General features: G+C 42.5%; 1 protein-coding gene across 5 annotated transcripts in view; it reads left to right on the top strand.

Annotated features, from left to right (window-relative positions):
* The window catches only part of Ubl3 (ubiquitin like 3), a 52,076-nt gene extending 40,096 nt beyond the window's left edge, over window positions 1-11,980 (top strand). For 4 of the 5 annotated variants that reach the window (XM_031338785.1, XM_031338788.1, XM_031338783.1 and 1 more), the window contains 4 exons: window positions 4,412-4,520; window positions 7,017-7,103; window positions 10,045-10,122; window positions 10,374-11,980. In XM_031338785.1, coding sequence (XP_031194645.1) covers window positions 4,517-4,520; window positions 7,017-7,103; window positions 10,045-10,122; window positions 10,374-10,426 — 222 coding nt within the window. In that variant the 5' untranslated portion in view covers window positions 4,412-4,516 and the 3' untranslated portion in view covers window positions 10,427-11,980. Of the gene's footprint in view, window positions 1-33; window positions 99-4,411; window positions 4,521-7,016; window positions 7,104-10,044; window positions 10,123-10,373 lie in introns of all 5 variants that reach the window. The other variant, XM_031338784.1, reaches the window with a different exon arrangement.
* Window positions 11,981-14,552: the final 2,572 nt, after the last annotated feature.

The raw sequence follows: 14,552 nt of genomic DNA, 5'->3' as shown, positions 1-14,552 counted from the left end.
CAAAACCTGCCATTTATTAATCTTCTATTCTAGAAAAAGGAAAGTCACATATCCGTTTTCAATTTCCTACATTGTCCTAGTACAAAGTACTGGTACAGGTGTGTATCTTTTTTTCCTAAATTAAGTAGTTATTTTAATATAATATGTTTTTTAAAAATATTGTTATCTTCAAATGGAAAGTAGAAAAATAGGCAAAATAGATCCATGATAAATCCCATGTACATTTTTAAGAAGCTGGGCATTTGCGTTGATTATCCTTTGTGGGGTTTTTTTTTTTTTTTTTTTTTTGAGACAATGTATTTCCCATGTCACCCAGGCTGACTCCCATGCTCCTGCTTTACGCTCCCAAAGGTAGGTAAAACTAACTATAGGCCCCACCGCCATGCCTAGCTGAAGAAGAACCTTTTTATTTTTGAAATAGTTTAAAATTCATATGCACATATAAGAAATTATAGAAATCTCAGGTTTCCCTAATGATGGCATCTTACATAACTGGCATCACAGCTGGAGTTAGATGTTGGGAAGATCATGCTATCCAGACTGCTTAAGTCGCAGGGTCACATGTAGATGTGTATTTAGTTCTGTGGTCATGAACCAGTGGTCACAGTTATCTTGCCTTGCTTTGCCTTGCCCTCAGCATGTAGTTCATCTGCCACCTCCTGGGACTTCTGGTACATTCTGCTCCATTCATACCAAGCCATTTTGTCCTGATTAACCATGTTCCTCCTTCACAAGTGCACAAAGGGTATCATGTTTAAGCTTTAGAAAAGAATCTTTACCTCATTTCTGCGTGGAGGGCCCTGTTACCTCACATGTGGGTTGTTTGTTTCTGTAGATTCTTACTACAATACAGGAACAATTACGTACTGGCTAGCCCATGTGGCTAGGTGCTTGTCTGAGTGGTTGGAATTCAATATTTTCCTCCATTGCCGTTAAAACCCCATACTAATTTGGCTGCATACGAGGCTCTATATTCATTAGAAAGCTAAGCCAAATGTATGCATGGTAGCTGTAGAAGTGGCTTTACTTTTCAGAATGTCCACTCAGTGACAGCATGTAGTAACCATGGCATGTTGGGAACTCTGATGACTACCCACTTGTCCACAGCACACCCAGAAGTCATCATTTCCTGCTGTGCTACCTGCAGCACAGGTCAGTGTGGTATCATAGACTTCACACCTTGCTATATACCACACTATGAGTCTTTCCAGTTTGCATCTCCATGAGGATTCTTAAAACCAGAACTCAGATATTGGCCATCCAACTGGCTAGACATCCAGCATGTGCCAGGCACAGCAGGTGCTTCAGGCAGGGAGTTACTTTATCAACTCAATGCATACATTTGCTGTTAGCATTTTTGTTGCTGACTTCCTCAAAGCAGCCTTCATCAGTCCTAACTACTTTCAACTGGAAGAACGATAAACTCCTGGCCTTAGAGTTGGCATGTGCTCTCTTCCATCCAGAGGATTTAGAAGATGAAAATCCATCCTTAAAGTCTGGAGCCACCTTCAGACTCCTCCAGTTTTAGGTGTTTTCTGGAGCGAGGCAGGATGGATACTAAGGGTATAATGAAGACGTAGGCAGGTAGGGAGTTAGTAGGGCTGTGTCAAAACAGAAAATATGTGTCCACCCATAAACATTAATGGTAATCCTTTTAAGATGGTACCAAACAAACATAAAGGGCAGATGTTTCTAGTGTTCTGAACAGATAATAGACAACTGATTGTTTTAAACTGTGAAAAAAAGTGTATTGCCAACTTGTTGGTTAACCATGGTGCAAGTTTTAAAAACGAAGTGCTGAGAACTTAGAGTAGGAACCTAGTTACATTTGTAGAGTAGGGTATGCTTGTGGATATTGTAAAAGGAAATAAAAGAAATAGGGTTTTTTAATCCAAAAGGTTTAATTTACACTCAATGAAGAATCTTTAGAGGATACCAGGAATATCTTGTAACTTGATGTTAAAATGTTACATTTCTATATCCATATGCATAACTCTTTCTTCAGAAAAGAATTTAAAGAACAGTTTGAGTTCCCAGCAAATTAAGAGGAAGGCACAGATTTTCAATGTGTCCCCTCTTGCATTTTAACACCCCCCACCAGAGTATGTGTCTGTGGCTGGCAACAGCTTTTTACTTTTCCAGTTCTGAAGAGGAATGTCTTCTTAGGAAAATCTTTGCAGTGTTGTCAGGGAGGAGTGCTGGGATTGAACTAGCAGTTTATGTACGTATGCCTTATAGACTACTGCCTGAGCTTGCTCCAGGGAAACACAGTTTCTGTGTAGCGCTGCTTGGGCAGACCCTTATTCAGATGGTTGAGGCCAGAGTATTTCATATTTCGAGGCAGTACTTAGATTTGGCTTGTTGAGAATCCACAACCTGAAATGCACTGAGAAAGGTTTAGGTTTGGAAAGAGGATATTCAGCAGCATGAACTTCTTCACAACACTGTGACTCATCTCTCTTCCTATAGTAAGTTTTTTTTTTCATTATTGCAATTTCACTTTTTAAAGCAGCACGAAATTCATTGGGTATATTAAAAACTTTTCACCTAAAATATAGAGTGTTCCTTTTTCTCCTCTGGTGAGTTATCCATGCAATTAGAGTACAAGTTCTAATTGAATCAGAGCCCATGTCTGTTGTGTCTGATAAGAATCCAGATGATTGTGGATTGTTGGTGAACATACATTCTCAAGGGTAGATATTTTACAATTTTCAGCATATTTTCAACATTCAACACATGTGGAAACAGGAGGGGTGTTGCCATTGTTAGTTATAAGGAGAAAATACTTCAGTATTGTGGTAGTACAGATGTGCTTATTATAGACTCTGGTGTCTAAAGGTTTTCTGGTTGCCTTAATTTCTAGAAACGTGCATATTAGTAAATTGAGAGGAAAGAAGGTAACCTGGGTCTTGTCACAGTTCACCCCATACAGTGACATTCTCTGGTCCTATGTAAAAACCAAGGCCAGATTGTTTAATGTTCAGCTTGGGACTGGACCCAAGTTTCTAGTAAGGTATTTAAAAAGAAAGTATGTATGAATGAATATGAATGCACTAGTGCTTTGGATTTGAGAAAAACCCATCCAAACCCCTGGAAGTAGCAATTTTGAATACCCAGCGTGGGTACTAGGATTTAAACTGAGTCCTTTGCAAGAATTGTTGTTATGTGCTCTTAACTACTGAGCCATCTCTCCAGCCCCACTAAAGTCTTTAATATAGAGACCTGAAGATATAGAAAAACATATCTGTCTTATAGGGGAATGAGTAGATAACAGTGAATTTAATAATAGCAATAAAGTTAATTATGGAATATGAAATTTTTAAGGTGAACTTTTCAGAATATATGTTTAGTTGAAATAAATATTGACTTACAAAATCCAGGAGAAGCAGAAAAAGATTGTTGGATTCTTCTTGCTTACTTTGCTGTTTGGCAGTAGGCCCTACAGGACTGGCATTCTTACCGAGTTTTAAATTAAAACATATTTTATAATAGTAGCCATAATCTGCAGCTTAGTTGCTGACATTGTGATACACTCAAAAGCATAGTGACTGGTTCTGTCTCTGTCTCTCTCTGTGTGTTGGGTGTGTGTGCGTACATGTGTGTTGGTATGCATAAGAACCTGTTTTCATACCAAGGCCAGAGGTCAGTGTCAAGTGTCTTCCTCTGTATTTACTATTTGAGACAGTCTCTCACTGTGCTCTGACTCCCTGTTAGGTTTTGCTGGCTGACCAGCAGCCCAGGATCTGAACCTGGATCCTTAGCTTTGGCAGAAGCACTTTTACCAGCCAGCCATCTCCTAGGGCCCTGTGACTTTGATGTTCTTCATCAAACCATCTGCAGGGCTGGTGAGATGGCTCAGTGGGGAAGAGCACTGACTGCTCTTCGGAAGGTCATAAGTTCAAATCCCAGCAACCACATGGTGGCTCACGACCACCCATAATGAGATTTGACGCCCTCGTCTGGTGCGTCTGAAAACAGCTACAGTGTACTTACATATAATGAATAAATAAATCTTAAAAAACAAAAAAAAAAAACAAAAAACCATCTGCAGCTTACTGTAAATAGCAGGAAATAAAGTTGTATAACAATTCCCATTATAAAAAATGTTACTTTGAAGGAATTTAGTTAAGTACTGAGACAAGTACTAAGTAGAAGGGGTAGGACTATTGGAGAGGAAGGGAAAAGCAGGGGTGGGGAGGGGGCATTTTGACAGGAGGCTGAATAAGAAAACAGTATAATGGCACACCACACATATAAAAGTGAAACTCTTACTCTGCCTGGTGACTTAGATAACAATTAAAAATTTAACTGAAAACACCAAATGGCACTGGCAGCCATGTATGTAAGTGGAATCTGTACAGTCATGCTGTTTTCAAGCAGAGATTTATTCAGTGTCCATGTTTACTTGCAGATTAATTTGCGCCTCATCTTGGTGAGTGGAAAGACGAAAGAGTTCCTCTTCTCCCCAAACGACTCTGCCTCTGACATCGCAAAGCACGTGTATGACAACTGGCCCATGGGTGAGTGCCGGCTGCTTGACTCTGTCCCTGACTTGTTTCACACATTTTGAGAAAGTACATAGGGCATGAGATTGATGTGCTTGATGGGGGTGGTGTGTGTGGGGGGGGGGGCGGTGAGACTCAGGCTTGCTGTGTCACTGCCCTAGATTTTGCCTTTTCACTACAAAGCATTAAAGGAGCAGGGGATCCAGAGGCCATGTTTGCCTTAGTGCAGGTAGAGTGTATTCAGTGCACATCCACTCCCATGTCAATGAACCATTTGTGTCAAAACCCAGAAGGAAGGAGCCAGTCTTCACAGAGGCAACAGGCCTGGTGGGCTCCTCTGTGCACAGCCAATTAGAAATGAAATTTGAGACAGACTTGATCTACAGTTAGTTCTTACTGCATGCATTCTGTGAAGAAGGGCCAGAAAGAGTGAAGTCTCCATGAGTTCTGGTTTTTGCTGCACCCCCATGAGCTCTCTTGGGGAGTTTATTCGGTAGCTCCTCCCTTCTCTGTTGCCTCCCTATCTAGTGAGATTCTTGAGTAAGTCCTGAGTTTTCCCTTTGAACTTCCATAGTGTACCCATAACAATTTCCATGGCATGTGCCATTGGGTAACACTGCTGTAGCCCATCTCGTTTAACTTGTTCCAGTGTAGAGGGTTGAACCCAGGGCTTGTGCATGCTGGGTGAGTACTCCATCTCTAGGCTGTATCCCTAGCCCCTCGCTTTAGGGGTGTGAGTGTGTACACGTTTTGGGGGTTTGGGTGGGGGGTTGTTTGTTGCTTTTTGGGTTTTTTTTTTTCTGACAAAGTGTTGCTAAATTACTTGGGCTGCTCTCAAATCAGGCAAATTAAGTTAGAATTTCTTTCTCAACCTGAGATTATAAGCACATGCAGCCATGCCAAATCCATATAACATATTTAGCAAAAGCAATTTGAACTTTTAAAGTTATTTTAGTTCCTTAAAACAATCCAAATAATGATAAATGGGTGAGTTAAATATTCACCAGTGTTAAATATTCCAGGTGAAGAGACTTCACACCTGTTCTAGAAGTTGATCACATGAGCTAGATGTCACTCGCTTTGAAAAAGGCCTTTAAGTCCTTCTTTCCTGAGTTTGCCAGATCTACTCAGCATATACTAGAGTACATAAAAAGGCTCCTTTTATACAAACTATTTAAATTAAAATTCTAGGTCTAAACCAAATTATATAATGCACTAAAAGTCAGTAAATGTAAGTATTTGTTGGATCTTGTAAGAAAAAAATAGTAAATTCTGGATCAGTAGAAGACAGATCTTTGGGTGCCTGCACCTGAGGAAGGAGCAGGCTGGCAGGCGGACATCTTGGCTGTCTGGTGTGCTAATCACCCTAAGCCATGTTCTGTACCATGTCTCTCTGGGGCCTAGAGAGGGAGGGGAAGGGCAGATCTCATGAAGCTATGAAAGATAATAAAAATGTATGGCTTCACTATGCTTTTATCAGGCTTTAAATCCCCCTTAGAATCCTAACCTCTTTTCTATATGGATTAAAGTTACTGTCACTTGTGTGTATGGCAAAGGAATGCTTGGCCAGGTAATTTATACAATTCTACAAATTGTATAAATGATGGTTTTAAAGGCAGTGCATGAAAAGTAATTTTTGCTGAAGTGGAGTGTCTCACCTGATCTTTATCTAGAAGAGAGTACAGTCAGAATTCCCGGGAGGGGACAGGCGTGCAGAGTTCCTCTCACACTTGAGTTCCTAAGACCGGATATATCAGGCGCATGCACATACGGTGTTTTGAACACTCAGTGAAACAGAACCAACCAAGGACAGGCTTTACTCTCTTCCTTTCTATCACTCAGCCTTCTGAACTACTTTGTCCATTGTCTCCTACTGAGAGCAGAACCTACTAGAATGGTGAGCAGGAAGTCTCAAATCACACTAAACCCAGAGCTTCAGTTGTTGCAGCAAAGAGCTGATGGGAATTGCCAAGGAAAGCACGTCATGTCCGAACAGCAGTCTCTGGAAGCCTGTTTTCAGATGGGTGTTGTGCAGGAGCTGCGGTGCAGCCCACACTACAACTTGTAGCCGTTTGTCTCAGCTTCGTGGAATGTTTGTCAGTTGGCCTTAGAAAGACAGCAAGACAATGTAGCCCAGGCATCTAAGGAAGTCTGTGAGGAGCTTGTTGCTGCCCTTGAGCACACATTGAACAGTGCAAGCACTGGAACATTATAATGTTCCATTAACTACTGATAATGGAAATTGATTTTCAAATGATAGATCCATTTACCAAGACTAGACTTCTGGCTCAGTGATTTCCTTAACTTCAGCCTGCAGCTTGACACTCTTTGATCTCTTGAAGGATGAACAGTCTTTTGCAGCTCTTTGTTGCTACTTGAGGAAGGTGAAAGGAGCAAGGGATGCAGTGCTTGGGTGGGGACTCAGGCCACGCCCTTCCTGGTGGCCTCTACAGAGCATTCAGCAGCCTCTGCAGTGTGGGCCTGAGCCTAACCAGTTCTCCTTTCTTTCAGACTGGGAAGAAGAGCAGGTCAGCAGCCCAAACATTCTGCGACTCATTTATCAAGGCAGATTTCTACACGGAAATGTCACCCTAGGAGGTAATTAATGTCCGCTTTGCCACCATTATTCCTCTGTTTATTTTAAATGCCTTTTGTGGTTTCTAAAAAAAAGATTATTGAGACCCTGAGGTCCCCAACTCTGGGTGTGTCTCCTTCCTGGATATAAGCTCCGCCAGCCAGGGTTACATATGGGATTTCCCTGTGCTACCAGGACGTATGGTCTAGATGTGCTACTTTTACGTTAAAATCCATCACACAGACTTGGGCACATTTATGACAGCAGGTTTTCATTTGTAAAAGAAGGCTTTTTCAGTGGACTTGGTAAGTGCTCATTGTGTGGGGACAAGGTAAGTAGCTGCTGTGGACACGCTATCTTGCTTCAGTCTGGTCACCTAACAGTGAGGTCTGTACTGTGTTCTTCCCCAGGTAGATGGGTCACTGTGTAGTCACAGTTCATGTGTCAACACAATAAACACTTGAGTAGGCAGGTTGATTTTGATCAGATCTCCCTTCAGGTTGCTCTGGGCTTACATGGGACAACAGAGTCCACTGTGGAAAGACTCATCGTGGGTTAGAGCTTATGGCCTCATTGACCAGCAGTGTGGCCCTAGTGGGCTGCTGTAGAGCCTGGGCTCACGTGGAGCTGGTTTGTTTCAGTGTTACATTTGCTCTAAGAACTGCTGCAGTTTTTAGAAATACAAGAATAACTGCTACTTAAAGGTAGAATTTGTTTGCTTCCTGTTCTATTTTGTAGTTTTGCCTAATTAGACCAACCCTCTGTCACTGTGAGGAGAGTTGACTGTTAGCCCCTGGCTGGTTTGTGCATATATTAATCATGGGGCCACTTTGTTGTTGTTGTTATGGTTCAAACAAGATCTTGAATTAAAATTAATAAAGAAAAAAACCAAGCTAATAAATGTTGGCTGGATTTCCTCTCTTGACTATGAAAGTGAGTCTCCATGTCCCTCTGAACACCGGTCTCTTGAGCACTTCCCACCAGCCTCTCGGTTTCAGTGTCAGATTAAAGGTCACAGGATTTTTGTTAAATCAAGATGCTTCATTCTCGCCAGGCAGTGGTGGTGCACGCCTTTAATCCTAGCACTTGGGAGGCAGAGGCAGGTGGATTTCTGAGTTCGAGGCCAGCCTGGTCTAGAGAGTGAGTTCCAGGACAGCTATAGCTATACAGAGGAACCCTGTCTTGAAAAACCAAAAAAAAACAAAAACAAAAAATGATGCTTCATTCTCATTAAATTTTTAGAACAATTAGTAAAATAACTCATCTCTAGACAGTTGTGTAGGTACTAGGTTTTTTGAAAGTAAATTAAAGGACTTCCAGCTCTCATGATTCAGACAGTGGTATGGGGGACAGTGCCCCTTGGTTGGCCAATGGTGTTTGGTTAGGCTACCTGCTAACATTCCACTGTCTGCCTTCTAGGCTGAAGGTTTCCTTTTTGGTTAGGAGTATTACAGAGGCAGCACATAGCAATGGCAGTTTATGCATGGCAGCTGTGGAAGAGCTATGGGCTTGCTCAGTAGCCTGTCACATAGACTTAGGACCTGCAGCTACAAACAAAGGCAGACAGTGGTGTGTTTTGTTTTGTTTTGTTTTGTTTTTAATAGAATAAAAGTAATTGACAACAATATTTTAATATTTTTATTTTATTACTATGAGGGATAAGGCCCAGGTATGGAGGACAGAAGGCAGCTTTGCAGTCAGTTCTTCTCCAGCTTTCCCTGGGGTTCAGGATCAAACTCAGGCATCAGACTTCTTTCTGGGGTAACCTTTGCCTGCTGAGCCATCTCACCAGCTTAGAAAAGAATAGCCCAGCGTGGGAACAAATGGTGTCCTTGTTGTAGGGGAGGGGAAAGTAGTGAGGTACAGACTGTGGATAACTTCAGCCACTGTAGGCAGACACAGTAGGTGGCCTGAGTCTGTTCATCCTTTGCCCCTCTCCCCACCCACTTTAAGAAAGGTCTCACTGTGTGTTGTGCCACTTGACCTAACACCATTGAACAACCCTCCCTGCCCAGCCTCCTGAGTAGTCAAGACTACAAGCCCATTCACTCCACCTGTCATTATTGAAATTCTGTGGTTCGGTCAGTTTCAGGTTTAAAATTTTAGTCATCTGGTCTCTTTGGACATTCCTGGGTCCCCTTTTTTGAGATGTAACCTTGTTAATCTCATTCTGCTAAAGTAGAGACCCAGGGAGTGCTCCAAGTGTGGTTCAGAGAGAGTACGGCATCATCTGGAGCACATACCTTCACTCTCAGATCCGGTGTTTACTTTTGTATGGCTAGAAGTGCACCCTGAGGCCTGCAGCATGCTGTGCAAACACTTTGCCTATGAGTTACCAGGCCAGTTCCTGCTTGATATTCATCTAAAATGCGGGTTTCTGCACAGCCCATCTTCCACCAGGGCGATTTCTGAGCTCAAACCCAGGTGGTTGTTTGTGTACAGGAAAAATTGAAATCCTATCTTCTGGATGTAGCCCAATGTGTAGAAAAGTCTTCTATGAAGGAAGGAATCCCAGTCTCTGGCTTCTCCTCCACCTTCTCCTGTCCCGCTGCCTGCTGTTTGTTACTGAGTTGGGTGCAGATGAGACTGCCAGCCTCACTTGCTAGATGGCAGTGTCTGGTGCTGCCCTGCACTCAGTATACCTACGGGGTAGTGATGGCACCCCTGATCACCGACAGTCTGTAGATCGCATAGAACATGGCTTGAAAAGCCAGGCTGCAGAGCAGATGTGGGGCCAGTGCAGTCAATTGCAGCGGTAACACTGCTTTCTCAGACAAGACAGATTTATGTGTCTAGCCAATGGCAGAGCCAGAGAGTCACTTGTAACTGTACCCTTCCCTCTGGTGAGGGAATGTCTCCTTATAGAGGGACCACAGTCTGAACTCATTCAGAAGCATTTAAGCCCTGCTAGTGATTTTATGGAATGATATGTATATAATAGATTGTCTCTTCTTTTTTTCATAGCATTAAAACTTCCTTTTGGTAAAACAACAGTGATGCATTTGGTGGCCAGAGAGACTCTGCCAGAGCCCAACTCCCAAGGTAAGCCCCCTGGAGGACACCTCATTTGAGCCATCAAGATCGGCATTCATGCCTGCTTCCACTTAGACATTTGGATGAGCAGGGAATTTCATAGTTTATGAATTGAGCCTGTGGAGCAAGTAATCAGACCGGTTTTGAAAAATGCCAAAAATTAAAACAGGCTTTGAGCAAAACTCAGGCTGTTTAAAACTATGTCTTTGCCTTTTGCCAAAACGCAGCTTGGCTAACCCAGGCTGGCCCTGTTTCCCCAGGTCAGAGAAATCGGGAGAAAACTGGTGAGAGCAACTGCTGTGTGATCCTGTAACACCAGCACAGTGTGGCGGTCTGTTGGCACTGCGGGGACAGAGGACATTCAGCAGCTTCCAACACCTGTAGGACAGTCACCTGCACATCTGTGGGACTGAATCACTCATGAACTCTGTCATCTCTTCTCACAAAGTAAAAAGAACCAAGAACACTTTCGGTCTGGTCCTTTATTCCTTGTATCTCGTGTGTGTGTTGAGCAGTCTGAAATGCACAGTGATCTCCAGGGGAAGTAGCAAGTCTCTCTCTGCAGACACTGCCTTGCTGCTGGAAAGACTCCTCCGCAGAAGTCTGAAGGCGAGTGCTGCAAGTACAATTTGCACTAAAAATAATTATTGTTTTCCTCATCACATAATCTGCACGTGTCTGTGGCGCCCAGAAGTTCTCCTGCGTGTAGTCCGCCCTGGAGGACACCCATCATCAGTGGAGTTAATACCAGGCCAGCCAGCCAGGGGAAATGGGAAGGAATCTAACATGCTGGGTGACTTCTACCAAAGTTGGCCACAGTGGCTGTCCTCACAGGATATCAAACTGGGCATGACTGTTGTCACTGCAGCAAATGAGAAGCCATGCCTGCTGCTCCCAGTGCTCTATAGAGGGTGCCCCTGCTGCCTGCCCATCGAGTCCTCTTGGCAGGGGGCTCATCCAGACAGCACTGAGGGGCGACAGTGTGTCCCTAGCCTTAAAGTGGAGGGGCCAATCTCTCAGAGCCCGTCCCTGTGCAGAACTGGTGGGAAGCCTGAGCGGCAGATCCGGTTGCATATTTGAATATCAGAAGATTGAAAGCCTGCACCACCGTCACTCATCCAAACCGTGCCAGGAGTGTACTCACTCATTAGAGCAGAGGGATCCTTTTAAAGTCTCCAGATGCTAATTTTGTTTCTTTCTGTAGTTTGCATTCGGAATCAGTGCTTGCAATTGTATTAAAATCACAAGCTGAGTTTTAAGCATACATGATCAATAGCACCACTCTTATTTTTACCAATAATTTAAAAATTGATATGCTATAAATAAACAATTTGCACAGCACTAAAGCATGAGCTAATTTCATCTAAACCTGTAAAAAAAAGATTTTATATTTTTTTTTCACCAGGAAGAAGTCTTCCTGGATGAAATTACAAATATGTGTAGATTATATTTAATAAAAAAGACATAATAAAATATCTAACTGTAGAATGCAAATATAGATTGGCGTGTAGCATATAGACCAGTATTCCATATCAATAACTTTATCCAGCCTTTTAAAAGATGAAGTTGCAGACTACGGTGTGTTCTGTATTTAATGAGGACTCTTGGCCCTCAGCAACATTAAATGTAAATGGTCTCTATGGTCATCTTTGTTTAAATGCAATCAGGTTACTTTATTCATTGTTAATGCTTTGATGAAGAGGCTTTATATGCAGTAGATCTACGAAAATATTGTTCATACTGATCAGAATTAAATTTGTATAGAGCAGAGTTTTAAAATGAATGTAAATAGCACTAAACCTTTCCTTTCTGCAGCCTGTACTTAATAGATTTCTTCTGTAAACTAAATAAAAAAAATTGTAATGCATTTTGTTGGTGATTTAAAGGTTGATTTAAGCATTGTCTCATCTGCTTTGTAGTTAATTTTCTACTCTTCTGAGACTTTTAAAATTCATTCACTTACCACTCTGTTGCTACTTGGGAGTGCCCCAGTGTCTTTACCAGTTAGCTGGCTAATGTGTGAGGCCCATTAGCTGGAGTTATGTTTCTTTTATCCCTAAAACATGCAGAAGATATTAATGGCAGTTAGCCATAGTTGACTATATTCTTTGGGAAATCAAACTACTGGTTAGTCATCTTTAACACTTAGATTCCTGATGCTCTCTGTCTTCCCAGAGCTAAAGACTTGAGTCCATTGTGACTGCACTTTGGACAGTTAATATTCTCAATTCCCATGTGTGTTCCCATCTCTCTTTCATGACACTTCAGTTTGAAGCCACATCACTCATTAGACAATGAATTAGCTCACTCAATACCTAGTATCATAGTTGTACCAAATTTAAAAGGATTAAAAGTAGAAGTAAAATTCTATACTGAAAACACCAAAATTTTTACTAGTATATACATGAAAATACTAGACTTTTCCTTTAAAACACACACACACACACACACACAAAACCCTCAGACAACTGATGGCTAGATGGGATTGACCACACTCAAGATTGAGATCGGAGGTCTGCCCAGAATGGCCACTCTGCACAGTGGGGGTCTTTTTGTTAGGCCTGAGCATGCCATCCTGGTTGGAATCGTGGCTTTCTATAAGTCGTATCTGATGCAGTCATTTGTGCAGAGGGTTTCTCACAGCTGACATTATCTTGACCAATGCTGCATCTGTTTCTGTTAGCCAGTGCACAGTAACCAGTGTTCATCGTGGAAAGAAATTAAAACTTTCTCACTTGTCAAAGAATAGACCTTTTCTTTTGAATGACTTCCATTCATAATTTTGGCATATTTTTCCGATTATCTTTCTACTCCTTTTTTCTTTTCCAGTTTATTTATGACACTCAAATAAAATTCAACATAGCTTAGCCTCTCCTCTGCTTTTTAAGTGAGAGAGAGATGAGCAGCCAGAATTTACCACACTGTAGCTGTGTCCTCATTGGTGAGCATTGTGGCATTCCACCCCCTACCCCCACCCCCATCATTTTGTTCTGTGGTTATTAGCCAGACACAACTACAGGCAGTCGGTGGTCACTGAGCACCATTTCCATGGCCAACCTGTGCTGGAGTTCTTGGGCCCAGGCAATAGTTCGTCAGCTGTAGCTCTTAACGTAGTCCACTCCCCATACTTTACGAAGTGCTGTGCAGAGGGAAGCATGAACAGAACTGAGAAAGGCGACTGCTTCCCTATTGGTATGCACTGCCACAATGTCAGCTTTTTAAAAATTCTGTCTTTTCCACAATGACTAACAGAGTAAACCTAATAAAAGTTTGGAGAAAGGTGCATGCTGGGCAGTGGTGGCACACACCTTTAATCCCAGCGCTTGGGAGGCAGAGGCAGGCAGACTTGGGAGTTCGAAGCCAGCCTGGTCTACAGAGTGAGTTCCAGCACAGCCAGGGCTATACAGAGAAACCCTGTCTTGAAAAACAAAAACAAACAAAACAAAAACAACAACAACAAAGCAAGAGAAAGGCACATGGATCTCATCATTAATGGAAGAGAAAAGATTTGGGTAAATGTGCCTTTAAGTACTGTTTCTGAAATGTCTCTAAAAACGGGTTGCTTGCAGGCATCTATGCAGACATAGAGCTGGTGTCAGGATGATGGTGATGGGTACAGATTCACCCTGTTTTCTTCTCTAGTGCTTCTCCAGGCTTGCTGGGAATTGCAGGATCTATGGTGCAGGGACGGAAGGTGCTAGAGCAGTTGAAGTCACAGAATCCAGCTCTGCTAAAGAACTGGCCACCAGCTGGAACCCCAGGCTCCCTTTCAGAATGCAGGACAGTTAATGTAGGAACCTGGTAAGGAGCTCTGCAGAGGGAGACAGTGACCCCAGCCCCTTCCCCATGGTCCTTTAAGTAGTTTTCTCTAGGAGTGTCACTTACTGAGAATCTTACTAGTTATCTGAACAGTTCTGGACTTTGCAGTGTCTCTCTAGTTTGATAATACTGCATCCTTAAATTTCATTACCGTAGAAACAGCTAAGCTTTGAGAGTGGGCAACTTCAGGAAAGTTGATGTTGTGGTCTCAGGTTTCCAGCTGTTTGGTAGGTGTGCTGAACCAGGATACCCAACTCTAAATTTCAGGAAAGCAGCTGACAAAAAGGACAGAGGACATAACACAGATGCATCCAGATAAACATCAAAAGGAAGACCACGATGAGAAAAGCTGGAAAATGGGCTTTGTGTTAGCAAAGGGCCTGATGGCTCAATGAGATGTGGCTGGCCCAGATATGATGGTTCAGGTCTATGTTGTTTTTTTAACATAAGCCTACCTAAGTAAGGTAGCTCGTGCCTTTAGTCCCAGCATTGGAAAGGCAGATCTCTATGAGTGCCACACCAGCATGGTCCACATGATGGGTTTCAGTACAGCCAAGGACAACATGGTGATGTCTTGTCTCAAAAATGTAAATAAATAAGTAGGCACAAATCTTTTTTTT

This window comes from Mastomys coucha, unplaced genomic scaffold, assembly GCF_008632895.1.
Source record: "Mastomys coucha isolate ucsf_1 unplaced genomic scaffold, UCSF_Mcou_1 pScaffold22, whole genome shotgun sequence".
NCBI lineage: Eukaryota > Metazoa > Chordata > Mammalia > Rodentia > Muridae > Mastomys > Mastomys coucha.
Note: the sequence above shows the minus strand (reverse complement) of the source record. Positions and strands in the feature narration are given on the sequence as shown.